Source organism: Grammomys surdaster, unplaced genomic scaffold, assembly GCF_004785775.1.
Source record: "Grammomys surdaster isolate TR1022 unplaced genomic scaffold, NIH_TR_1.0 264, whole genome shotgun sequence".
Taxonomy (NCBI): Eukaryota; Metazoa; Chordata; class Mammalia; order Rodentia; family Muridae; genus Grammomys; species Grammomys surdaster.
Genome location: NW_021604705.1, coordinates 2637348 through 2663768, shown reverse-complemented (window position 1 = coordinate 2663768; position 26421 = coordinate 2637348). Strand labels below are relative to the sequence as shown.

General features: G+C 41.1%; 1 protein-coding gene across 3 annotated transcripts in view; it reads right to left on the bottom strand.

Annotated features, from left to right (window-relative positions):
• Abcb4 (ATP binding cassette subfamily B member 4) overlaps window positions 1–26421 on the bottom strand; it is a 61270-nt gene that overhangs the window by 9366 nt on the left and 25483 nt on the right. For all 3 annotated transcript variants that reach the window (XM_028776056.1, XM_028776057.1, XM_028776058.1), the window contains 13 exons: window positions 23079–23282; window positions 22485–22655; window positions 20100–20261; window positions 15999–16175; window positions 15036–15182; window positions 13447–13551; window positions 11882–11959; window positions 10620–10703; window positions 9443–9646; window positions 5112–5212; window positions 3743–3883; window positions 2661–2817; window positions 1893–2090 (listed from right to left, as the gene is read on the bottom strand). In XM_028776056.1, coding sequence (XP_028631889.1) covers window positions 1893–2090; window positions 2661–2817; window positions 3743–3883; window positions 5112–5212; window positions 9443–9646; window positions 10620–10703; window positions 11882–11959; window positions 13447–13551; window positions 15036–15182; window positions 15999–16175; window positions 20100–20261; window positions 22485–22655; window positions 23079–23282 — 1929 coding nt within the window. The remainder of the gene's footprint in view (window positions 1–1892; window positions 2091–2660; window positions 2818–3742; window positions 3884–5111; window positions 5213–9442; window positions 9647–10619; window positions 10704–11881; window positions 11960–13446; window positions 13552–15035; window positions 15183–15998; window positions 16176–20099; window positions 20262–22484; window positions 22656–23078; window positions 23283–26421) is intronic.

Sequence of the window (26421 nt, the reverse complement as noted above, 5' to 3'; positions counted from 1 at the left end):
CTCAGAAAATTGGGAATTGAGCTACCCAAAGACCCAGCTATACTATTCCTGGGCATATACCCAAAGGATGTTCCATCCTACCACAAGGATACTTGCTCAACTATGTTCATAGCAGCTTTATTCATAATAGCCAAAAACTGGAAACAATCTAGATGTCCCTCAACAGAAGCATAGATAAAGAGGAAGGTTTCACAATGGAGTATTACTCAGCTGTTAAAATAGTTGCAGGCCCCAATACTCAGGAGGTAGAGGTAGTCATATCTCTGTGAATTTGAGGACAGCCTGGTCTACAGAATGAATTCCAGGACAACTAGAACTACACAGAAACTCATTGTTTTAAAAATCTAAACAAACAAACAAACAAACAAAAAAGCAGGCAAATGGATGGAATGCAAAAAGATCATCCTGATGAGGTGACCCAGACTCAGAAGAAATGTATTCACTTATAAATGGATATTAGTTGTAAAAAGTAATTAATCGCGTTACAATCCATAGACCCGATGAAGCTAAGTAACAAGGAGGGTTTAAGTGGGACGCCTGAATTTCCCTGGAAAGGAAAAATAGAAAGGTATTTCAAGTGGACTGGCTGTAGGTGGGGACAGGAACAGGAAGAATCAGTCATCAGAAAGATGAAGGGAGAGAATTCTTCGAGAGGTGACTGAAATTGGAGGGTTTTTCTAGATCAAGGTAGAAACCTAGTGCAATGGAAACTCCCAGGAATCTACTAGGGTGAGCCTAGCTAAGATCCTAACAATAATGGGATAATGAGCCTGAACAGAGCATCTCCTATAACCAGGCAAGAATGGAGGGACTGGAACACCAACCCAGCCACAAAACCTTTAACCAGCAATTTGTGGTGAGGTAAATATGGCTCAGAAATTGGGTGACTGGCCACGCAATGACTGGTCCAGCTTGAGACCTAGGCCATGAGAGGGAGCCCAGACATGATACTGCCTAGAAGTCCAGGACCCAGAGGCTGGATAGTCCAGAGACCTGGGATTGAAACAAACATGATTGGACCTCACCAAAAAAGCTAATGACATGATTCTTAATGCTGTTGGGTTATACTCATAGATTGGTGCCTAGCCCAACTGTCATTAGAGAGGCTTCATCCAGCAATTGATGGAAACGTTAGGAGATGCACAGCCAAACATTAGGTAGAGCTTGAGAATCCTGGAGAAAAGGGGAAGAAAGTGTAGGAGCCAGAGGTGTCAAGGACACGACAATAAAACCCACAGAATCAACTAACCAGGGATTGTAGGGGCTCACAGAGATTGAACCAAAACCAGGGAACCTGCCTGGGTTTGACCTAGGTCCTTCATACATAAGTTATGGTTGTGTAGCTTGGTCTTCTTGTGGGACTCCTAACAGTGTGAGCTTGGGCTGTGTCTGACTCTTAGCTTGCTTTGCAAACCCATTTCTTCTACTGGGTTGCCTTGTCCAGCCTCGATGTGAGAAATGCCACCTAGTCTTATTGGGACTTGACACACCATACTTGGCTGATATCCCTGAGAGGCCTGCCCTTTTCTGAGGGGAAACTGAGGAAGAGGAGTTTGGGAGTAGATGGGAGGCATGGGGGAGGGATTGAGAGAGGAGAAAGGAGAGGAGACAGCCTTTGGGATGTAACATATGAGAGAATAAACAAACAAACAAACAAACAAATATATTGTACTTGGACAAAAGGCCTACAGGCCACCAGAGAGCAATCCTATATTGTATTTTAGTGCAATACTTTGTAATATTCTACCCTAATGGCCCATATATTTATTTGACACAGGCGCCAGTTTAAAGTGTACAGGCTATATTTATTACACCAGGTAGGGTTTTGGACCCTCACTCAACTGTTAGTCTGATCACATCTGTTAATCAATTTACTGAGAAAGTGTGCTCACCACTGATCCAGCCATGGGGTCATAGAAGCGCTCGAGCAGCTGGACCACTGTGCTCTTCCCGCAGCCACTGCTGCCCACCAGGGCCAGCGTCTGGCCCTTCTTCACCTCGAGGCTCAGCCCCTGAAGCACTGGCACGTTGGCCCGGGTGGGATAGTTGAACACGACTTCATTAAACGTCACACTTCCTTCAAACTTATCCTAAAAGTTTTTTACAATTTTTTTTATCAAATTGGTCTCACAGTCATTGGAAATAAAAGTATTATTTCAAGGAAACTTAACCAAAGCCAATAATAGTGAATCATAAAATGCCTATTTGGTATAGTGCTTGCACAAGTTAACATGGCTAGCAAGTTCATTATGATAGAAAATGAAGATGTGAGTATTGATTAGACAAAAAGTCAATTCAAAGACAGGCTATGGAAACTCAAGTGTCTAATTTGTGCAAAGCTAATACTGAGCCAAGGGCTCCGTGGCTTAAGAAAAGCCACAGCAGTGTCTAGAGCTGAATTGCTAACTGTATCATTGTGACTGAATTATATTGCATAGACCTCCATGTAGAAATGACTAAGCTATTGTCAAAATTAGTTTCTTTCAGTATACCTTCATTTTTCTTTTCTGAAGTTGTGCTTAATTTTTTTAAATGCCAAAAAATTTGTCGAGATACAGCCACATAAATATCCCAAAGAAGCTAAGTATGTGATCACGTCATTGTGGTGGAAAGAAAACCTTTAGGACAGAGCTCAGCCATCTAGCCGGAAGAACACTTACAGGCCACAGCCCTCTTCCACTGTAGCTGTCAATCAGAGGTTGTCTTTCAAACAGGCTGAACAAGTACGCTGCAGACAGTTTGGCTTTTGCATAGTCTGGGGCAAATGAACTGGCATGTCCTAGAGCCACCGCACCAAGTACAATTGCTGAAAACACCCTGGATAGAGGAAGAGGGGTTCGAATTAGCTCCACGGTGTTCAAAGTCCAAAGGCAAACTTTTAACTATCATTTACATAGTTCTTCAATTGTCATTTCCCCAAGCCCACATACATTGCTTCCAGTAACTATAGCAACAAGAATTTAGAGGGGAGGCAAGACCCACTGTCTCCGTCTGGTTCTCTCTGTTCACCTGGAAGTGGGGCTCTCCTTCTGAGTTGATGTGGGACTCCAAAGGTTTTTCCCAAAAATTGCTTACAATTGAATCTAATTTGTGATCTCAACTCATATATACCCTTTTTAACACTGAAAAAAACGGAAGCCCAAAGTACCTAAGAGGCTCAACGAGCAGCAGAGCCATAGCAAAAGGCAGCCCCCATAATAAATAATGCAGGCGACACTGGGTGTCCACATGTGTGAGACAGACACTTGACCCCTGACTCTTCCCAGTTAGCGAAAAGAGTAATTTGCCAGACTTTGGGCAGACTGCACATTGCATTGTCAGGGCCATGGTTTAGTTATAGAAACGAAACAAGCTATTTAACCCTACCCTGAATTGGCTCCACTATCTCCAACAACTTCCTAATGACATTCATAGTTTTCTCTGCTTACTTCTGTCCTGAAAAGGTTCACATACACAACCAACTTCATGCTTTGCAATCAATGTCACAAGCTTGGTGAACTTTAGATCACTGGAATGAGGAAACTCTGCTGGGTGTGGTGACAAGGATAGATGAGGAAACTGGTTGGTGTGGTGACAAGGTCGGATTCCTGTGCCTACCAGGGTAACAGCTCCAGGAAACTGAACTTCCTGATCTCATTTTGGACAGTTGATTTTTTTCCTATGCCACACCTTTGCATAAGCCTATTAAAACCCTATTTTAGGATTAGTATACAATAATCTTGATATTTTCAAAGCTACTTACAGAATGACATCTTTGAAGCGCATATGTCCATTCACAATTAGGTAAGCACCAAATCGAAAACAGCCAGCATAAGAAAAATACATGAATGCTTGTGAGATGCTAAAAGTTATGCCATAGACGTGTGCCTTCCGCACTGAATTCCTGAAAAGCACATTCAGTTATTCAAAATTCATATTTATAGACATTATTCAGCTTCTCTTACCCACTGTCTAGCTGAAAGAGCACAGCTTAGCCTAGTCAACCTGAGTCAAACTCCTGCCTTAAAAGATAATAGGTTAAGAAGGTAATTCAGTGGATTTCTGACATACACAATGAAATAGTCTCTCTAATGAAAAGTTATTTTGAGAATTAAATGCAGTAAACCACAAAAATAGCCATCTTAGTACCTAGCACATGGTGGATGTTCAAATGATAACTGGTATTATACAATATTTAATAATTCATATATTCAAACCATATTGTAAAATAATTGTGTTAAAAATACATAGGATAACATTGGAATTATCTGAACATGGACATATAATGAACATATAATAATATGTCCTGAAACATCTCTAGTCACATGTTAAAACTTATTTCAGTTTCACAAAAGTTGGATAATTGATGTTTGCATAAATATCACCACCAGAGGTTCTCCATGCTAGATCCTGCTTAGAGGATCTAGCATTTTATCTAATTATTTCTAATTAGAACTGTAGTTATAGTTTATTAGACTTCTAAATCTATCCACAGTAATTTCTTTACTCTCAAATCAGAGGTATTTGGCAAAGGAAATTCATTGTATTGGTCATTTGGGTGGCATCGTGGTGTGTATACTTGTGAGTACTGTATACTATGATCATGGTGTTATGTTGACTTGGGAGGTGGAGCCTGTATAATGTGATCATGGTGTTATGCTGATTTGGGAGGTATCACTTATATACTCTCAAATACTGTGACTACAATGTTACACAACATTATGAAGCTATTTTTAGTCTTTAAATTATGATCACATTAATAATTTTTTTAGTTTTTCATTCTTTGGGGTTCTAAATTTTCCGTAAAGTAATGAGGAAATGGTACACAGTTAAATCTACCTACATACTAAAGAAAACAAGAGTTTGGACAACTCCTTCAGAGAATGCTCATCCAGAGCCCTCAGCTGGCTCCTCTCCAGTGACTGAATTATCATGCAGCTCTCAGTAACTCTCGGCCCTCAAAGACCTAATCTCACCATGTCCACAACAGAAATGAAACCCTGGGACTTGATAAGATAATTATCGGACAAGAGTCATTACCATTGTTCTGAGCAGAAATGTCTAATGCTCTTAGAAAACAGTAGCACAGCCCCAGGAAAGCAGTAGGTATGCAGTGATCGTACGTTTATTACCTGTAAGGCCCATGCAATTTTTCAACATACATTGACTCAAATTTTCTTTCTTGGGTCAAGGATACAACAGTCCGAATATTTTCTATTGCCTCTGTTGCAATCTATAACAGAAAGATGTTCATTAGAAGTGCTACTTTTATTTCTGAAATGAAAAATAACTGTCAGATGTACTGTCAGTGTTAAGTAAATATGTCTTATATTCCTTCCAATAAAATTAAAAGGCAGACTATGTTCTTTCATACTAGGTCTCTAACAAAACCAGCCTTGGGATTGTGCACACTAGAGTAGCTAAGTCTCTGGGTGTTCATGGAAGCTTACACATGAGGCCCAGAGTGGAACATATAGCCCTGCCATCAGGCAGTCACATGACCAACTTGCACCACAGCCCTTTAGTGACCTTACTTTCTCTATAGGGTAGAGTCTAGAAGACACCATTAAGTAATGGTTTCTAGAGGTCATTGGAAATGATGGCCATTTTCATCCTGGGCACACCCTTGCTTAAACAGTCTGCCCAAAAGCAGGAGAGTCCACCTGTAAATGAAGTGACCCTGCTTTATATTGCTATTTAAGTAAAGGAAGCACACCCGATCATGGTTAATCAGACTTGGTTTCCTGGAGCTGGAGGAAGTAGCTGTTGGATGACTCTGTGTATTTAGAGGGGTAGCCATCATTTGGGGAGCAGATATGAGTGCAGATGGTTCAAGAGTAAGACAGATATGCAGAGAGTATAGCCTGTGGACTCAGGAGGCAGAGAGACCCAGAGACAATACGGCCTGTGGGTCTAAGAGACAGAGGCACATGTACAGAGAGACTCAGAGACAATACAGCCTTGGGTCTAAGAGACAGAGGCACATGTACAGAGAGACCCAGAGACAATACAGCCTTGGGTCTAAGAGACAGAGGCACATGTACAGAGAGATTCAGACAATATGGCCTGTGAGTCTAAGAGACAGAGACACACATACAGAGAGACCCAGAGACAATACAGCCTGTGGGTCTAAGAGACAGCCACCGCACTACTGTCTGCACTTGAAGTACATCCTTTAAGTCAACCCACTTTAACCCAAGCCAATCAGAAGGTTGTTTTGTTTTTAATCCTTACAGCCAAGCCACCCTTTGAGTATTGACTGTGATTAGCTATTGAGCGTAAATCACGTCAACACCAGCAATATCAGATGTTAAATTTTGTGTTTTCGTTTCAGCTTCAACACTTGTATTACAGCTTCCCATTGTAAGGAGGGGAAAGATAGTTTTTTATGTTAGGCTAAAAAACTCTATCTTTAAAACAGTAGTAATAATCTAACAGATAGTAGAAGCACCCAAAATGTTGTCGAATTGCAGGACATAGTTCCCTTTAGCTTGAGGACAGCCCTGTAGGGTAGTGTAACTCCTGTTCTCACAGATGAGGAAATAAGCTGCAGAGGGGGTTCCCCACAGCCCGAAGCCTCAGAATTAACTCAGAGCATGTGGGCTGCCAGGCCACCTGATGCCAAGTCTGCTCTTAGGCAATTGCACTGGCTGCGCTGTCTATTTTGAGATTTTCACACAGGGAGAAACTAGTTGTAAACAAGTTTACCATTAACCCTTGATTTTCTGAACCTGAGCTCAGTAAATGGGAACTAGTCAAGATGATCATGATATAAATTTGTTATTTGGATCACAAAGGACAGTCTGATGGAACTAATTAGTAGACTGTACACATATTAATGTTATATTTAGAGGATTGTATTACAAGTATAAATATGATTTATAGTTATATTCTTATTTTACCATCTGCCTCCTACTGCCCAGCAGCAAATACTCGTATTAACAAAGTGTCCTTGGAAAATTGAAATGAGAATATTCCAATTCCTGATAGATTTTATTCATTAATAAAAATTTGTACCCAAGTGAAAGATCACATCCTTTTGAGCAAGTGATGGGGAGGAGCTTACCAGGTTCCCAGTCCCTTCTTTGGCCCAGTTTTACTCTGCTGCCCCATGGGGTAGTCTCAAATTAGACCCCACTGGTCTTAAACCAGCAGCAATCCTCCCTCATCTGTCTTCCAAGTACTTCAAGGGTCATCAACCCCTACCACATCACACCAGAAACTAACCCTGACTCTCTCACTGACCTAACAGTTTAGAAAACAGAATTGAACCATGATTGGATTGTTGGGGATTAAAATATTTATAATACCTCACATTCTTCAAACCTAACATTAGGCTGCATCTGCTGACCCCCAAGATGGCAGCTTTAGGAAGTGTATGAAGAAGCCTGGACAGCATCATGAATAGCACCTCATCCCACCAAGACAGAAAGGCCACTGGAACTGGGAGAGTTCTCTCCAGCATCATGTGGTGTGAGCAGGAGGACAAGACTGAGAACTGAGCGTCTTTGTGTCTGAAACACTACTCAGTTCTCACTGCCATACTTCTTTCAAAGTTTGATAATTTTCATTCCTCTCAAAATATTAACTCTCTCAGTAGAGTCATGGTCACTGTGTTGGGTCAATTCAAGATATTTTTATTTGTATAATTTGCCAAAGGAAAATTTGCCTTCATTATGACCATGTTCTCTTGAGAAATGAGGAAGAATTTCAAGAATGTAGAAAGCAGAACTATTTTTAGGGGGATTTGGTTGGTTGGCTGGTTTTCTTGTTGCTGTTGTTCTTTAGGCTGTGGTACCCAGAGTGAAGAAAATGATACCCTACACAACCTGAAAACAGTACATAAGAAAATGTTCAGCACCCGGAAACAAGAATGAAGTCCAGGACCCACAACACACGTTTCCAGAGAACTCTGATTCCAGGGCAAGGCCATGCCTGGGAAAACGACAAGTGTTTGGGGGAACACTGACCCCATGGGATGGCAGCCATGGCCATTTACGGGAGGAAGTAGCAGATCTCAGTGGACAGAATTGGCTTACTGGAAACATTCTCATTAAAATCCTAATGTCTGTCCTAAACGCTGCTTTGTTTTTTGTTTACTTCTTTCCCTGTTTTCTTGTGTGATAGTGTATTGCTCTGTAACCCGGAATGGCTGTGAAGTAATGGCAGTTTTCATGCCTCTGACTCTTGCGTGATGAGCCTATAAGCATGTGGCACGTCAACCAGTTTTACTTACTCTCATGTCAGCCATACCTAGGTAAACAGTCACTTAATACCAAAGCCTATCTCCTCATAAAGTGGAGACACCGTCTCTCCCACCATACACAGTCGTTATGAAAGCATTTGCCATGATGCTTGTGAGGGAATGTTAAGGCTGGTGCTGTGGAACCATCAGTTTATATTAATCATCTGCTTTACTTCCTAATTTTTCATTAACGGATGATGTTTACATCCACAGGAACAGATACGTCCGTGAATACGACCTCTGCTTTACCATCTGAATGTGTGTGCCTTGCAAACCACATGTTCATATGTAGATTCACACACACTTAGATGCCTATAACAGTGCTGTGCTTTGGTTGGACTTACTTTCTGTCCACATCTCTACATTTGCAAAAATGAAGGATCTGACTCAGCAGGTCAGAGTCCTTGCTCTGAAAGCACCCAGACCTCAGCTCACACACTCAGCATCCACATAAGAAGCCTGTCAGCCCAGTGGTCAGGAGCAGAGGCAGGCCGATCCTGGGAGTTCATGGGTCAACTCCTCTAAGGAAAATGGTAAGACTTTGGTTCAGTGAGGGATCATCTCTCAAAGAATAGCGGAAAGCAATAGAGGACCACACTCAATGCACTCCTATGGTCTTACACACTTGGCACGAGTATGTGCAAGCATGTGTGCAAAGACACACATACGTCTACACAAGTGAGGTAGCATTATCATCTACCTTACAGGATGACTGTGACGATATTAGGAGTAAGTCAATGATAACAATGAATTCCCATATGTTGTACAGTTGTTACACAATCTCAGTTTTCACTACACGTTAATTAGAAGTACAAAATAGGGAATTACTGCCACCTGGTGGGTGCTAACTTTAACGATAAAAAAAATCACAGTGGGGTGGGGGACAGGTACAAGGAATCTTCTGATCTTAGATAATTCATTTCTGTACTCTGTCTTACATTCTTATCAGTAAAAACAACGGCATTTATTCTATCAACGACCCTGGGAAATGATGCCAAATGCACTTAGGCAGTTTGCAAGATCTTTATAACAAGTTCTGTCTGGAAGTTAGAAATGTCACAGGAACCATATCATTTTCAGTTCCAGGTATTATCAATACAGTAGCACATTTCTGCTCAGGCTGTGTATTATCAGCTGTAGTGTATAGAATAACATGTCAAATCAAGCCAGGCACGTGTACAAGCAGCCCTTCTGCCGGCCGAAGCCCACTTAGCTCACCTTTCCGGCAGCCTCCATCTCCTTCTTATCTCTCTTGGCATTGCTAGCTAACATTTTCATTTCAACAATTCCTGCTACTGCAATGAATGGTACAACCGATAACAGCAGAAGTGTCAGTTGCCAACCGTAAATAAATGATATAATAATGCCCGTTCCAAGGTTGGCTGTGTTCTGTGCAATTAGAGCCAACCTGGTTCCTGTGGCCTACAAGAGAAAAAAAAATATAAGGCAGCCAAGTCAACTTCCAAAGCCATGGGTTCTAGGCTTGGGCTCCTACTCAGAATGTGAAGAGTTCACCCTCTCAACAAACCCACAGCTTGTGCCTAAGCCACAAGTCTCCACAGGGTCTGTTCTCATCCCTTCAGCCCACAGAATCACCCACTGTATAGATAAGCTGTGGGACATGAACCTTTCAAAAGGGGAATCCATCCACAACCCCAGTCATTTAAGTAACCATTTGGCTTAATTGTGTAGGCAGAAATTTACACTCTCCTCAAAACCATGTTACTAAGTATCCACCTCCTACAAGACCGTCAACCACAAAACACTACAGCTGAATTAGCTGTTTGCACAGTTCAGAAAATCATTGTCACAGACATTGCTGCCGACTCTATAGTGAGCCCCTTCCCTTCTCTTCTCCTGTGAAATCTGAACCTCACGGGGCGGGGACCTAAGCTGGCCAGAGAACAGCCTTGTCTTGAGATAGCTATTGGCTCAGGCCTGGGTGTGTGATTTATGAGCTGTTACAACAAGAGTTATGGAAAGGGCTTTCATTTGATGGATGAGGTACAGATGTGTGTCTTCTTCAGAGATAGCAAATGAAGAAGCTTCTAGTTCTAATTGCTAATGGTTGCCAACCAGGAAATGAGCCCTACAAAGCGAACACTGAGGAGGCAATTCACCTGTACTGAGCCAGCAGATCAGTCTACCTGAAGTCTAAACTTCCCCTTGTTGTTTAAGTCAGTTTCAGCTGGATGTTCTGATATTTCCAAGTAAAAATATCTTTGTAAAACTGTTTAGGGACTTGTACACTCCAGGCAAGCTCTCCACCTCTGAGCTATCCGCCCTGCAACTCCCCCCGCCCCGCCCCCAGCCCCAGCTGAAAGCATCCCAGGAGATGGAGCAATGCCATGCTTGTTTTCTTAAGGAAAGGACTAGCCCAGTGCAGTCTACATACTCCTTGAACTTGCGCGGCGTCTGTGGCGAGTCTTGTAGAGAGTGCACCAGTACTGTTTTTATGATCATCAAACCAGCTCATATCCTGTGGAATAAAACACACCTTTAAATTAACTCACAATTAAACACAACAAAAATAAAGAACTCTGAAGCACTTCAGTGAAGAGAGGTATCCAAACTAAGTGTGGGTATTGGAATTCAGGGGAGACCTTCTATACAGACTGGTCCAGGCACAACCTTGAGCAGCCCACTGCAGACACATTAGGCCACATGTCCTGACTATTCCGCATAAGAGAAAGGGGTCCTAGTCAGAGGAAAGGAACAGATTCATCTGCCAAGTCTACCCAAGGCCAGGCTCCTGTGGGTGCTCTGTCTACCAAATTGTCACAGCTTGCACTTGTTATAACTTGTCCTGTGGACACCTCTGCTCCTTAGGGTGCCACTTCTCATTAAGAGACAAGTCTTTTATTATATGCTGTAAACAGGGAAATTAAAGTTGAATTCTTGCTATGCTTTTTACTTTTTTATTTTAAAAATATATCTTAGGTTTCATATTAATTACACATACTTATTGGGAGTATCTTTTATTTTCATATAAAGTGATTTTTCCCACATAGCAGGAGTCTGGATGGTCTCCCAAAGAAGTCATCCATTCAGATATGCTAAAACTGTGATGCCTACTGTGTGCCCAGTGTGAACAGGGATATGGCCAATTCAAGCCAACTGGCTCTCTTTAGGATCTTTTCTTTAAAGGTGGGACACATGTTTTCACATTTCTCACACCTATCCCAGAACGTGAACTTACACAATAAGTAAAGTTTCAATAAATGAACACATGAATTAATGTGAAGACAGGGCACAAGGCAAAACATAATTCAATTTCTAGCATTTGGGAAAACCTAGTTGGAAGGTCCACTGTGGCACATGAACACAGATGCTATCAATCACCTTCTCAAAGGCACCCTACAGTCTCCAAAGCCTGGCCGGCACCTGCAGAATCCAAAGATCAGATACCGTACTGGAAATGAGTGTACATATGGAGGCACATAGTTGCAGAATAAGTCAAAGAGCCCTTGAAATGTCTGCTCCCAGGAAAACCTTGAGAAGTCCTTGACTATTTCAGGATTATAGTCACTTGTAGGACCCTCATCATTCCTTGCCTACAAGTCTTGGAGGGGAAATATGAGCGTTAGCTGTTAGCTTGCCAACCGCAGCAGGCAGAGTCCTAATCTAAACACCAGGCATCGTCTGCAATGCACTCACCTGCCTTAGCATCGCTTTAAAGGCCATGGACCGGAGCCTTGTGGTGAGGATCTCGCCAGCTTTTCCGAATGTGAAGCCCTAGGGAAGAGAAACAGACTCAGGATCGTTTTGTTCCTCACTAGTGTCCTGACACAACTACATACATTGATTTTACTTTATCTGTATGTTAGCCGACTACTCAACCAACAAAAGCCAACTTGAAATGTAGGTACTGCCGAGTTATTGTGAAGTTTGGAACTGTAACACCGAATTTTGGCTTCTCTCGTCTCTCAATAACTTTTGAGGGCAGAATGTCAGTAACCAAGACACTGTGATGAACTAGAATGTTTTTATGTGTTTCTAACACTTTGAATATAATAAATACAAGAAAAATTCTGCAGAGTCATTCTGGTTGCTGTGCTGTAGAAAGAAACAAGTCTTTTCTCTCAAACTCCAAATGAGCCCACGGGCACAGCTCCGCCTGCTTCAGGATTAGGCAACAATTAGGTTTCACTTCCTTTCCAAGCCTCCGTGCCAGATAATTTCCCTCTTCCCAACAACTGGATCCAAGCTGGAGAGTACCCAAGATATCCAGAGATGCCTTGCTTCTGGGGCATGAGGGATGGTTGGGATCCCATAATGCTATGAGCTGTGCTGCGTGCAGAGAACTTGGGAGTGTGCACAGCTGAACTCTAGCCTAAGCCAGGGATGGAAGCATGGGGTGCAGCTGCCCCACAGGTTCCTTACTCAGAACAAGCTTGTTGTCACTGTCTTTGCTGGAGGGCTGTTGCAGGCTACCTCATTGCTTCTTTCCCGCTAGAATTTCACTGCCTGTTGAGCCAGAGGTTGGAGTTGCATCAGACCTCTGAGGTGCTATTAGCATAGCAATGACTTCCAGGTGAAAATGTCATCTTACTGTTGCCTCTGGCATGCTGGGTGCCCAGTTACACCCTGCTGGCACTCTGGAGTGAGAAGTCTGTCATACCACCGTGTTGACAGGCTTGTTGAAAGCTTAATTAGGTAGAAAAGAAAACAAAAGAAACAGAACCAAATTCCTGTTCCTGTTTGAGTCAGGATCTCACTGTGTAGTCCAGGCTTACCTGTAACGTGTGATCTTTCTGCCTCAGCTTCCTGAGTGCTGGGATTAGAGATGTGCACCACCTACCTACCTGACTTTGGCTAGCTTATTTTCTGACCCAATCTGTAATACATGAATGTAGATATATGCTCTTTCTGATAGTCCCTCAATTAGGAAGGAGAAAGTTGAAAGTTAGCTGGTATTGGGGAAAGTAACAACATAAAGAATTGTTATTCTACTGGGTTTGTTGTTGTTGGTGGTGGTTTTTTTTGGTTTTGTTTTTAGTTTGCAACCAATGAGCCCAAGTCTCCTTCCACGGTAGTGGCTATTTGCTGAAGATACACTGAGACTTTTCATGGTCAGTTTCCCGGTGAAGGAGGTTGCTCATTAATAAGCCCTGCCCCCATGGGATCGTCAACTCATCTCAGTGTGAGGATCGGGAAGTTTGGTTAGGTCTCTACTAATTTCTCTATTCTATAATTTCTATTCTATAATCATCTCCGCTTACCTGAAGGAAGAAAGTGAAGAAGGAGAGGACGCCTAGGCCCAAGAAGACCAGTGAGAACATGTTACACTTTTGCTGCTTCACTGCGTCATCCCCGGGACCGAAGATCTAGAAGAGAGCATTAAAACGTGGGTGTCTGGATCCAGCCTGCTCATCCTACCCCAGGCAGTGGCTTGAGGGTCGCATCTGTGAAAGTAGATTTTGAATATGTGGCCTTTCCAAATTCTGGTAAAATACAACTAGCATACCATTTTAACCCTCATTAAGTGTACAGTCCAGGGGTGTTACATATATGCATCTTGTCATACAGCACCCCTCCCTCCAAGTTGCCAGCCTGTTTTCATGATCTCAGTATACATTTCCTTGTCCTCCCTCCTGCATTTGTGTCTTTGGGGATTATAGGTCATAACCAGATTGAACACAGCAAAGGGCTCTGACATGTCTCTACTTCCTCTGTCCTCAGCCCCAGCCCTCAGTCTTCCCTTCTGGGGGCGTTCACTGACCAGCTCTTTCTCTGACGTCACCATGCCCTGTTTTTAAAACACTTATTAGCACCTGACACATTACACATCTGTATTTTTTTTCTGCCATGTATGTGTTACCACAAAAGACGTTGTAGGCACAACTTAATTTATTTTGTGAGCTGTCTTTCTAGTACCTGGATTCTAAAAATGTGTGCCTGTAAGTTATGTATCTCTTGAACTGCAAGAAAGCCAAGAATTACCTTACATTGAAATTTAATAAGATTCAGAGGGGCAATTTAAATTTTTTGTTGTTTTTTTCTGATCTTTCTTAATATATAACAATGTCCAACATCATGAGACGAATACATTTTACCATGTTGGAGGGGGTTTGTTCTTATCCGTTATGTCTCTCCAGTAATACTATAGGGTGATTAAGGAGTGTACATAAGGACTGACATTTTGAATAACTTTGTACACATATCGGTCAATAGATTCAATAATTGAATAGTATGGATTTTCTTGCTTAGCTGCAGACTTCTGCATTCTGGGGAGCACTGCTAAACCACAGTGTTTTAAGGCTGTATCACAGGAAGACACTCTGAGAAGCTCCTGCGTGATTACTTGTGTACTCCCAATCCTCAAACACTCTTTGAAGCAGGTTTATGTTATAAATGATGAAACCACAGGGCAGACAGAAAGTATCATTCCTGGTCTTACCCACTTGTTCATGAGGAGATCAGACTGTGTCTGGAAACCTGGACTTACAGATACACTAGCCTATGAACTCACCTTCCCCTCGATCCTGACCCCTCCAGGCCCACAGTCCTGTGAGCCAAGGGCCAGCCTCCCTAAAACCAAATAAGAACCACCTCCTAACATGGATTTCACCCAAGTGCTGACAATTAATTAGAGAGCTTTCTTTTTTTATATTTTGTAAGTTCACTAATATAACAGGGTTCTTCAAAGGTGACTCATTTTCTCTCATAATGAGTTTAACTATAAAACAGAATTATGTATTTTGGCTTAGTTTAATTTGAAGCTACTTAACCCCAGAATTGGTGAGGCTGGGCCAAGCAGGAGCTGATGGACTGTTTCGTTCCAGTTGCTGTGGGATGTTTTTAAACTTACAGCTATCATCTCTGAGAAGATGATGGAGAAAGCTGGCTGGAGGGCCCCATTGACAATGGCACAGACTGTTCCCACCACGAAGTAGGGCCACTCTGTTTTATTCAGTTTTAAGACCTTCAGAAAAGACACTGGTGGCACGTTTGCATCCTAGAACATAAAAATATCAGGACAGACAGCTAAAATAACCATCTGGTGTTAGAGACACAGAGAAAGCGTGACTATTACCCTCAAAAAATTTTCAAGCTAGAAACAATAAAAATATCCTGCCCTTGACTAGAGAGTAAATGGCAGTGCCTACTGCTGACATGGGAATGAGCATGAATCTTACACCATGGTGTGGCCAGCTGCTGCTGTGAGGCAGAGGCTCTGGACATGGACAGCTCTGGGTCTGTATGACAGTCATGGCGTGGCTATATGAGGTAACCTGTAGTTTTTTCATCAAATGGGATGTCCCTGCCTCTCTAACAGTGATCCTATCAGCATCACGTGGCAGAAGACACAAAAGACTGGCTCCCTAGCTTCTCAATAGAGAGCAGCTTCATTATCATTAACAAAGGACATGAGTTTGTCCTCCTTACTCTGTCCAGTGTTCCCAAATTAATCACAACCTGTTTTCTCTTATCATCATACCAGGACCTGTTTTGGACTAGCTTTTCTATTCCTAGACTAAAATATTTTATAAAATTATTTTTATAAAATATAAAAATATTCACTATATGTGAATATAACATTTGAATTTAAGGTTAAACATCTCAGCACAAAGACTATATTTTGTCTGCTTTTCCCCTGGAAATTTTTAATTGGCATTCATTTAAGTCACTGTCAAATTCATTAAAAAATTAGATTTCCTTTTCTTTAAAGAAACATGTGGTCCACTGTTAAGAGGCATGTATCCCTCAGGGCTAAGGATTTCAATAGCAAAACTCTAAGGCAAAGGCTTTACTGAAGTGGGAAAAAACTTACAAGTTCATTGGTTTCTACATCCAGCCTATTCTGATGCGCTCGTGAACTTTTAAGACTTTTCTTTGTAGAATTCCTAAATATGCGTGCTTTCCAGCCATTCGGGGCCACGCCTCCAGCATCCTTTTCATCACTTAGCTCACTTTCAAATTCTTCTGACAAGATCTGGCTTCCCGATGTCTGAATGACAAGATAAGACATTAAATAGTGTGTGTGTGTGTGTGTGTGTGTGTGCACGTGCGTGCATATATGCATGCATGTGTGTATGTATGTCTGGATGGACAAAATCTCCAAGTTTAGAATAATACAGTAACTCTAATACATATATCAAGATTTTTTACAAAGTTGAATTAAAACCAGGTTGAGGTTTGAGATCAAAGACACGACACTAAATTAAGCATCTGGTGACTCCTCGGGGCACCCTGGCTCCATCTCTAAGAGAACCAACAAGGAACTGGGAGAGCAAAACAAAAATCAGAAGAGGCATGCTGAGGGGACCGAGGGAGAAAGAAGCAGGCACAGGTTCTGAGAACCACAGAGCTGGTGGAAGCGGCTCAGGCGACTTCAGTGCAAGCCCTGCTAACCGAATGTGATAATATCAAGGCCCAATCGGGCTAAATTAGCAGCACTGTGGCCAAGTAGTTTATTACTTTCATCTAATCATACCAGGCTACCATTCAGTTGAAAATGTACACATTTTCTTGGAAAGAAGACCCAGAGAATATGATACAGTATGTTTAGAGCAAGCAGTTGTCTCCCAGCCAGAATCCTTGTGTAGTATGAGGTCATTCTTTTATTTCTTATTTATTCATTTATTTATTTATTTATAGATCAAATTGTAATTTTTACTTATTCACACAGGGGTTATAAACACAAAAAGGCAGGACATGGGTAAGGGGATGACAACAGAGTGTGGGTGTTCAGGGTGTGGGGGACAGATATCTTTCAGAACAGGGTATCAGCTAGGTGAAGGTTCAGGTGACAGGTCACTATGACTCACTTGTCCTTATCTAGGTTGGTATTGTCTGCCAAGGCTACCTATTTACAAGGTCTATGACTACTCAGGCTGGTAAATTTACACAAAAGCTGCCTGTTTACATTAGCTTATAGCCATCTGTTTCAATGTTTTTCCACAGAGATCCAAGACTTGGTGTTAGTATACATGTATGACAGGCCTATTGCTGATTTTAGGCCTATGGCTGATTTTAGGCCTTCAGTGTGTAAGCAGGGCTGCCCCTGACATCTCCTCCCTTCTCTAAGTATAGAAGGGCCGTGGCAAATCTAATCTTGCGAAGGTGGGGATAGAGGCCTGATCTCCAGTATTTGAAGGGGACCTTGTAAAGGCTCCGATCCCCCTGTTGTTGTCCAGTGAGGCATGAGGGCCATACCCATCCCAATGTCTTTTTCCTGGAGAGGGGATACTTTTGACATCAACCCCTATGTGTTCAGTTTTGTCCCGTATGAGGTCATCCTTATGGGTGAAACACAAGTGGGACAGGGAAGGACAATGGGCTGTCTCACTTGAGACTCCTACGTCATCATACTGCCTTGCTAATAATTATGTTGAAATAAAAACTAAGATGGGTTTAAAGCACCATTACTGTCTTCGTGTCTTTCCAGTTGCTGTGGTAAACAAGCCTGACCGGAGCAACTTAAGGGAGAAAGAAGGGCTTGAATTGGCTGGTAGTCCCACATTCCAGTCTATTACAGCCAAAGCTATGGAAGGACAGTGTGCAGTGACAATCAGGAAACACACAGTAATAGCACAATGCACTTCTGAGTCTGGGATCCTCTGCCCACGGAATAGTTCCACCCACAGTTAAGATGAATCATCCTACATCATTAATGAAATCAAAATAATCCCCCATGGGCACGCCCCAAAAGCCCATCTCCTTGTGGCTCTAGATTCTGTCAAGGTGACAATTAACATTACCCATTATGATTGCATATAGTTTAAAGCAGCAAGCGATAAAAAGGTTATATAAAAACGAATTAGAAAACTTTCTAATACTTCACTCTTTGAATAGTTTCAGTAACTATTTTATGTTGGGTTCTTTAAAAAAACAGTAATAGCTCAATGACATATGGTCCAAATACTAAATCCATCCTTTAAAAACCATCAGTGGCTTTCCAGTATACTCAAACATTGATGTCACTTGTTTCTTTAAGGGGATATATATGCAAAACAAATATTAACATGTGTTTTATTTGAAATATTTTACACATATTTATTGATCTCAATGTGGTACTCTGTGTGTGTCTGTGTCTCTGTGTGCATGTGTATGTCTGTGTCTGTGTCTCTGTGTGAGTGTATGTGTGTCTGTGTCTGTGTGTCTGTGTCTCTGTGTGTGTGTCTGTGTCTATGTCTCTGTGTGTGTGTGTCTGTGTTTCTGTGTGTGTATCTGTGTGTGTGTGTATGTGTGTCTGTGTGCATGTGTCTGTGTGTGTGTGTCTGTGTCTCTCTCTGTATGTGTGTGTCTGTGTGTGTATGTGTCTGTGTGTGTTGCAAATGTATGCATGGGAATGTGTATGTGCCCAAGCAAACAAGTAAGTAAGGCTAGGTGACAACCTTAGATTTTGTTCCTCAGGTACTGTCTACCTTTTGTCTCTTTCTTTTATTGAAAGAGGGTCTCTTATAGGTCTAGAGTTCCCCAAGTAAGCTACACCAGCTAACCAGAGTTCCTAAGGATCCATCTCTGTCCTTCCCAACAGGGGGATTAAATGTGTGCACACCATCATGCCTGGCTCTTTTTCTTGCCTGAGAAGAAACTTAGGTACTCATGCTTATAAGATAAGCATGCTACTAGCTGAGCTACTGTCCCCAGCCACCAGGGCACTTTTCAACATGTGTATAAGCTCACCATGGCTCATAAGGATGATTGGCATATGGGTCACCTCAAACTCTATCATTTTTATTAGAAAGATCCAAAGACCTCTTCTCCTTGTGCTGGGGAAATGGCTCAGTGGTGGGATGTTTGCCTTGTATAAAGAAGGCCCTAGTTTCAGTCCTTATAACTGAAAAAGAAATGGACTCTCACGGCTACTTTGAAGTACATAGCTCACTGTTGCCAGTCATGTTACCCTACTGTGACCTAGAGCATTAGTTATTTCTCCCCTTTGCCTGTGCCTCTCTGTACCTGTCAATCATCTTCTCCCTTACCCTCTCCAGTACTCCCCAGGCTCTACAAACCATCACCTTACTTTTTTCTTCTGTAAGAGCAACATCTTAGCTCAGACATTTTAGTGCCAGGCAGGCACTTGTTTCTTGAACGTATAGCAATGGCTCACAGTAGGCTTGCTAAACCAAATGCGGGACTGATGTTCAGCAGGCTGGGACTTGTCAGAAAACTTAGGGATCTGAGGCTATTTTAAAATCTGTGCTTGTCCTAGCAGTGTTTAAAAAGAAAACATAAATATTGAAACAAGCTAATTATTCATCTCTAGAGAAACTAAGTTGTAAGTTAGTTTCTAGAGAAAATAAGTTATATGAAACATATTTCATATAACTACTGCTGAGTAATTGAAATAATAATATTTCATGGTGTGTACCTGGAAGGTCAAGGGAGAAAATCTGAAATATACGTATATAAGCCTTTTACAATGCCAAAGTTAGTGCACATCATTTAAAGTTTATGAACTAGAGTCGTAGGGAAGTTTTAGGTCACATATCCTGCAAGCTCACTAAAATGATACTGTACAATCTGAGACAAACTAATGATATTTTACTGAGGAGAGCAAGCAGTTTTTAAAACCAACTGTTCACCTTCCAAAAACTACAAATGTTGCCTCTTGAGCTTTACCAGGCTTGTCTACAAAGCACTTATAAATTATACCCTTCCCCCAAATACTGTAGATTTTTCTCCTTTCACTGGAAGGACCTGTAGTTTGGACACATTCTCCAGACAATCAATAATTATTGCTCCAATGAATACATTAACTGTGATTTTTACAGTTGCCTTTCTTCCCCTGAGCCCTTCACTCTTTCTTAGGTTCCAACTTAAGACTTTCTTTTCACCTGATTTTGATGCCTCCTCGTCATGGTTTCCCTATATGACATATCAGCAACCCAGACAACAGAGAAGACCATTGGTGATGTGCTGCTACCTGCATGTTAACAAGTCTGAAGTAGATCCCTTCCTTCTTCATCAGCTCACTGTGGCTTCCCTGCTCCACGATGACTCCATCCTCAAACCCAGCAATGACATCTGCATTCCGCACCGTAGACAATCGGTGAGCTATCACAATGGTGGTTCTGCCTTCTCTAGCCTAAAGAGGAAAAGGGCAGATTTGTGGTACACCAAGATTATGGCACTAATACATCAGCAATGAGCAGGCACAGTTAAGCCTTGGCAGATGCTGCTTGCAAGCAGAGAGAGAGAGAGAGGCACTCCATAGTTCCATGTGCTTGGAGTACAGATACCACTCTTTTATAAAAGACAAAAGTCACTTCTGAGTTCCAGACCAGACAGGTGGCCAACACTTTCAGTATGAGGGCAGAATACTCCGGAAGCCTATGGTTGTATCTGATACTCAAGAAAGTTAAAGAATTTGACCTGATAAGTATCTTCACGTTTGTCTGATGAGACCTAGCTCTGAGCTGTTCAGTGTACCAGAGAATCTGAAAGAAGTGTTTTAGGGAGATCATTGGGAACTGACAGTCTTCTCCAGAACCCCATATTAACATAATTCCAATGGACTCTAAGGCTGTAGTGTGGGTGTCTGAGGATAGTTCAAATTAGAACTCAAAGATCCTCAAAATCTTATTCTCTAGAGTAGGGCCAATTCTGCTGCCATTTAAACTCTGCCCTGTGTAGCTTTTATAAATGCTGAAATCAGACCACACCTCTAATTCTGTGACCTTACATGTTATTTTAATGGATTTGATGAACATTTATGCCCTGAGTTATGCCCACCAAATTATTAATGTTATGTCACTAACAGTGGCTACCCTTTCTGGTACTCATTAGCTCCATTTGACCAATAAACTCTTAAGACTAATACCTACATCATAGACTCGTCATAATTTAGCTTAATTGGCCTAAGTAATTAGAATAATAGTAACTAAAGAAGTAGGAGTGATCTAAATTCTCATCAGTTGAAAATGTTAACTAAATGTGGTCTGTCCTTACAATTGGAATCTCATTGAGTCATGTAAAGGAATGACGTTTGATGCCGATTACAAGATTGGTGAAACTTGAAAATTCTGTGCTACATGGAAAAGATAGTAATGAAGGCCAGCAAGATGGCTCAGCAGGTAAGGGTGTCAAGCCTGGCAGAATCACTGGATGCTGAGAACCCATGTAAAAGTGGACTGACTCTATGAAGTTGTCTTCTGACCTCTGGATACACACACACACACACACACACACACGCACACATATATGCATTATATGATATATATTATATATACTATATATACTATATGTATATAGATTATATATACTATATGTATATGATATGTGTGCATTATATGATATAATGCACACATAACAACAAAAATAACAACAAAGTATGATTACATTTATATGAAATGTCTAGAAACAATAAAGCCACAGAGACAGAAGAAGTTTAGTATGTGTGCACGGCTATTGAGAGTAATGCCAGACGTAGTCAACTAGTTTCTTTTGGGCAATGAACAATTTATGGGATGAGACAGTATTGACGATTGCATAACCCAACAAGTACAGTAAATGCCATCAAATAATACATTTTAAAAATGGAAGTTTTTCTTTTGTTTGGTGATTGCAATCCAGTTTTTATTTTATTTATTTCTGAATTTCAAATCTTTTAATGGAGTGTGGTCATAATCACCTTAAAGAGCAGGTACATTACTTTGATACAATTCAATGTATCATTAAGATTTATATTTACAAATGATGATGCCATTACTGCAACAAAATAGGTTATTTTGAGCTATTTTTAAATTAGATCAGTGTTTAGACAATCAAAGTTATATGTGTGTGCATATATACATACAGGTAATACATTCACATATGCATATGTATTTATATGCATTTTCACATATACTTCAATATAAGTGTTTTATTTTGATTTAATAAAAAAACACAAAGAAATAGATTAAAATTTAGAATGAAGTAAAGTACACACAAGAGAAGGACACCATGTCATCACTAAGAATTGTTAAATAAAAATACCTAAAATTATACATTTTCAAATTAATTTCTTCATATATTTTAGCATAAATGCTTTTATCAAATAAAATCCAAGTGTTCAAGAAAGAAAAAACGCACACGGTTCCTCCCACAAGCCTGGATCTAAGTTCACTGAACCGTGGTGGAAGCGAATGAAGGTCATTGACTCTCTCTGTGATAACGTAACAGGCCAGGAGAAATCAATAAAGCCCAGGAGACAACCTCATTTGCCCTTTGGGTTTTATTTCTCAATATAGATTCCCAAAGAACTGGCAAAAGTCTGCAAAACAATTTGCTCCCTGTCCCCCACCCTGGGTGTTTACCTCCCGATACTGACCTTATCCAGAGCGGCCTGTACCTCAGCTTCACTTTCTGTATCCAGGGCTGAGGTGGCCTCGTCCAGTAAGAGGATCTTGGGGTTGCGGACCAGCGCGCGAGCAATAGCGATTCTCTGTTTCTGTCCCCCACTCAGCTGCGCCCCTCTATCACCAACCAGGGTGTCAAATTTCTAAACAGAAAACCCAGAAAAGCTCTCAAAACACACTCATTCATTCAATTTTACAGTGTTGGGGATCAAAGTCAAACAGGCCTTGGAGTATGCTAGGCAAGCCCTCTTCCACTAAGTTATATGTCAGCCTTCTTAAAATACTTTAAATACGAAAGTGTAGTTTTGTAGAAATAAATGAAGACAACTGAAGCTTTGACTCTTGTAGTATATCATAAAGTATAATAAATTAACACTGAATTGCAATAATTGCCAACAAATACCTATATTATTTACATACAGAATACAGTTTGGAAGCCTTACCTGAACAATTTAAGGGATTTACCCAGCAAGGTTGAACAACGTTGTAGCCCAAACATTAGCTTAGCCTTTGAAGCAAGAGCTCAGTCCCTTATGTCTCAATTGTGATTTTAAGGGAGGATTTACCTGGGGCAGTTTCATGATGAAGTCATAGGCGTTGGCCTCTTTGACAGCTTTCTCTATCTCATCCATCGTTACATTCCCACGGCCATAGCGGATATTTTCAGCGATCGTGGTAGAGAACAGTACGGGCTCTTGACTCACCACACCGATGATTTCCCTCAGACACCTGACATTAAAGTTCCGGATGTCCTGTCCATCAATGCTAATCTGAAAGAAAGAAGGATTTCCTAGTCAATATTTTAAACAACCTGATTTCTAAGGCACAACAGGTCTTTATTAGTATTGAATCCATTCAGAAGTTAGAAATAACAAGTAGATGGCAATAAGCAGGAATAAAATAAAGCAACCATATTTTTCTGATATTTTCATATATATATATACATTTCAAGAATGGATTTCTGGTTATCCACCATAAGAAAATTTGGATATATTAGTTAATTTTCATAGTGCTAAAAAAATGACCCCAAGGCCTTCTGTATACTCAGGGAAGCACTCTCTCCCTGGGGCTTAGCCTCCAGCCCCAGGTAGGTTTTAGGCATGCCACTGTTTTAAATTTCCAACATTAAATTTAAGTTAAAATGTCCCCTTATCTAACGAGCCCACATGTACCTAGATGACACTTTGGTGTTTTGCTCTGCTTAACACACTGTAATCTACTTTATCATTTCTTAGCTTTTAGCCATTTGATATTTTCTTAATTGTTAGAAGAGCAAAGAATCATTAAATTGAAAGACATGATTTATGTTTCTATGTCAATATCAATCGCTTTACTGTAAATGGCTAGTGTTTGCAGGGCATTTATTCCTTGATGAACAAAAGCTAAATGAGTGAGTCTTTATAAATAATTATATATATATATATATATATAGAAATATATAATACACATGCTTCATTTGACCTTGTTGGAACTGGGAACCATTTCTCTTGCTTCATAAGTAATGGATGTGAAGGAGCAGTTTGTCTTTGCAATGCTGACCACTCTTTAATTAAGTTTGTTCTTCGGCAATTTAATACATACCTAATATACTTACATACACACATGTATACACACACACATACATACATACCCACATACACACAAATACATACCAACATTCACACACATATATACCAACACACACACATACATGCACATACATATATACCCACATACTCACACTCCCACATACACACACGTACACGTATACACACACACACACACACACACACACATTCTGTTTATTTTCACCCTCAACTTCTACCTTCTCCCTAAAATCCTTTCCATAGCTCATGTCTTTTTGCTGGTTTTCTTTTTTTTTTTTTTGGTTTGTTTGTTTAATCTAGTGAGTTTAACCAAGACCATCTATGTGTTTGAAATATCTCTTAGAGCCTGGAGTGCTCATGGGAGTAAGGTATAGAAGTAAAGAAATGATTGCCCTTCTCCCAGTATCCACCATAACCAATCATTTAAGCTAACCATTTATCAAAAATATGTATTTATCCTCTCTTTTAAAAACAAATTGTTTAAGAATTTTGTACTTTGTGTTTTGATACATCTATCCTCTTGTCTCAACTCCTCCCAGATTCACCTCCCCCTCCACGCCCACAACTCTGAGTCCTCATTTCAGACACCTGTGGAGTCCAGCCTGTGCTGACTACGTACTCTTGGATGTGGTCATCCGTGGGGGTGTGGAAGATCTACCGAGACCCACAAAGAAAAATAACTCTCTATATTTATTCTAAAGTCATTAACTTACTCATATCCTATAATAATCAGGGTTGCTTTCCTAGAATTCATTAATTTCTTGAATACTAAAGTGTCAAGTGGTATAGGAAGGCCCAGCACACTGTGGGTAGTTCCACAGAGAAGGTGGTTCTGGGCTATAGAGTGTAGCTGAGCGTGATGCAGAGGGAATCAGCAAGCACACTTCCTCCCTGACTTCTGTTCCAAGCTCCTGCCTGAGTTTCTGTCCTGACTTAATAATACCTATAAGTATACGCCAAATAAACCCTTTTCTCTCCCAAGTGGCTTTTGGTTACACTGTTTGTCAAAGCAGGAGGAAAGCTAAGGCCATTTGTAAACTTGTGTTTTATGGTTGTTGACTAACATCGGAAAACCCAATGTCCTTACGTTGTGACAACTGAAGAATATAAACTGTGAGTTAGTGTTGCCTATTTAGGATTGCAATAGTACTGATCATTGTTCTCTATGTAAGAGAATATCCTTCTTCAGAAACATATTCTGAAGTATGTGTGTGTTTAGAATGCATATATAGGAAAGGACAATAAATCAAGTGGGTCAAAATGAAAGTAATTAGTAGAGCTATGTGAAGGGCATGTGTGTTCCCTGCAAGAAAGAACATTCTGACCTATTCTGTACACCTTCTGGAGATTCAGATTTCTCTGTGCTATGCAGTTATTTCTTTTAGAAGGTCCAAAGCTGAAGAAAATGATTATTTTGCTGAATTTAATTGCTGTTTTAAGATTTGTGACCCCTCCCACCAGGCTGTCAAGAATAACTATATGGGATTTGTTTGGGGAAATCAAACTCATTGGGAGAACTGTCTTAGTCTTTGGATAATAGAAGAGTCCTTTCTAGACCCTGCTGTTTCAAGGCTTCCACTAAAGGCATTTGTCCCCCTGCCTAAAATACATCTTTTTCCAGATGCATTGCAACATTGTATACTCTTTCCAAAAGCAGACCCATGTAAGGATTTATTTCTAAGGAAACAATTTCTCTTCTTTTCTTTTCTTTTCTTTTCTTTTCTTTTCTTTCTTTCTTTTTCTTTTTTTTTTCTTTTTGCGACAGGGTTTCTCTGTATAGTCCTGGCTGTCCTGGAACTCACTCTGTAGACCAGGCTGGCCTTGAACTCAGAAATCCGCCTGCCTCTGCCTCCCAAGTGCTGGGATTAAAGCCGTACGCCACCACCGCCAGCAGGAAACAATTTCTAAGGGCCTCTTTCTGCCCAACTTCCGGTGTTGGGGTGTGGGACTGTAGAAATCCTGGGGTGTTTAGCCACGCCCCAGAACCCAGAGACCTAACATGCAGTGGGTCACGTAGGGCACAGGTAGAGGCCATGAAACAGGTCGCTGCCTCAAGATTTACATATTACCTAAAGGCCCTAGCCCCGCCACTCTCCCACTTCTAATATAGGGAAGCCCTTCCTGGCATTTTGTGGGAGAGCACCACCATTCAGATACAACCATCAACATGATCAATAAAACTTCCATATCTTCGATTCCATGTGTTTCCTGGGACTCTGGACTCTCTTTGTGTAAGTGGGAAAGCCCTTCTCACACTCCCTGCTCCGGCTGCAAAGCTCTCCCTGTTCCAGCAGCCTGCGGGGCTCTCCCCCTTGCAGCGGTG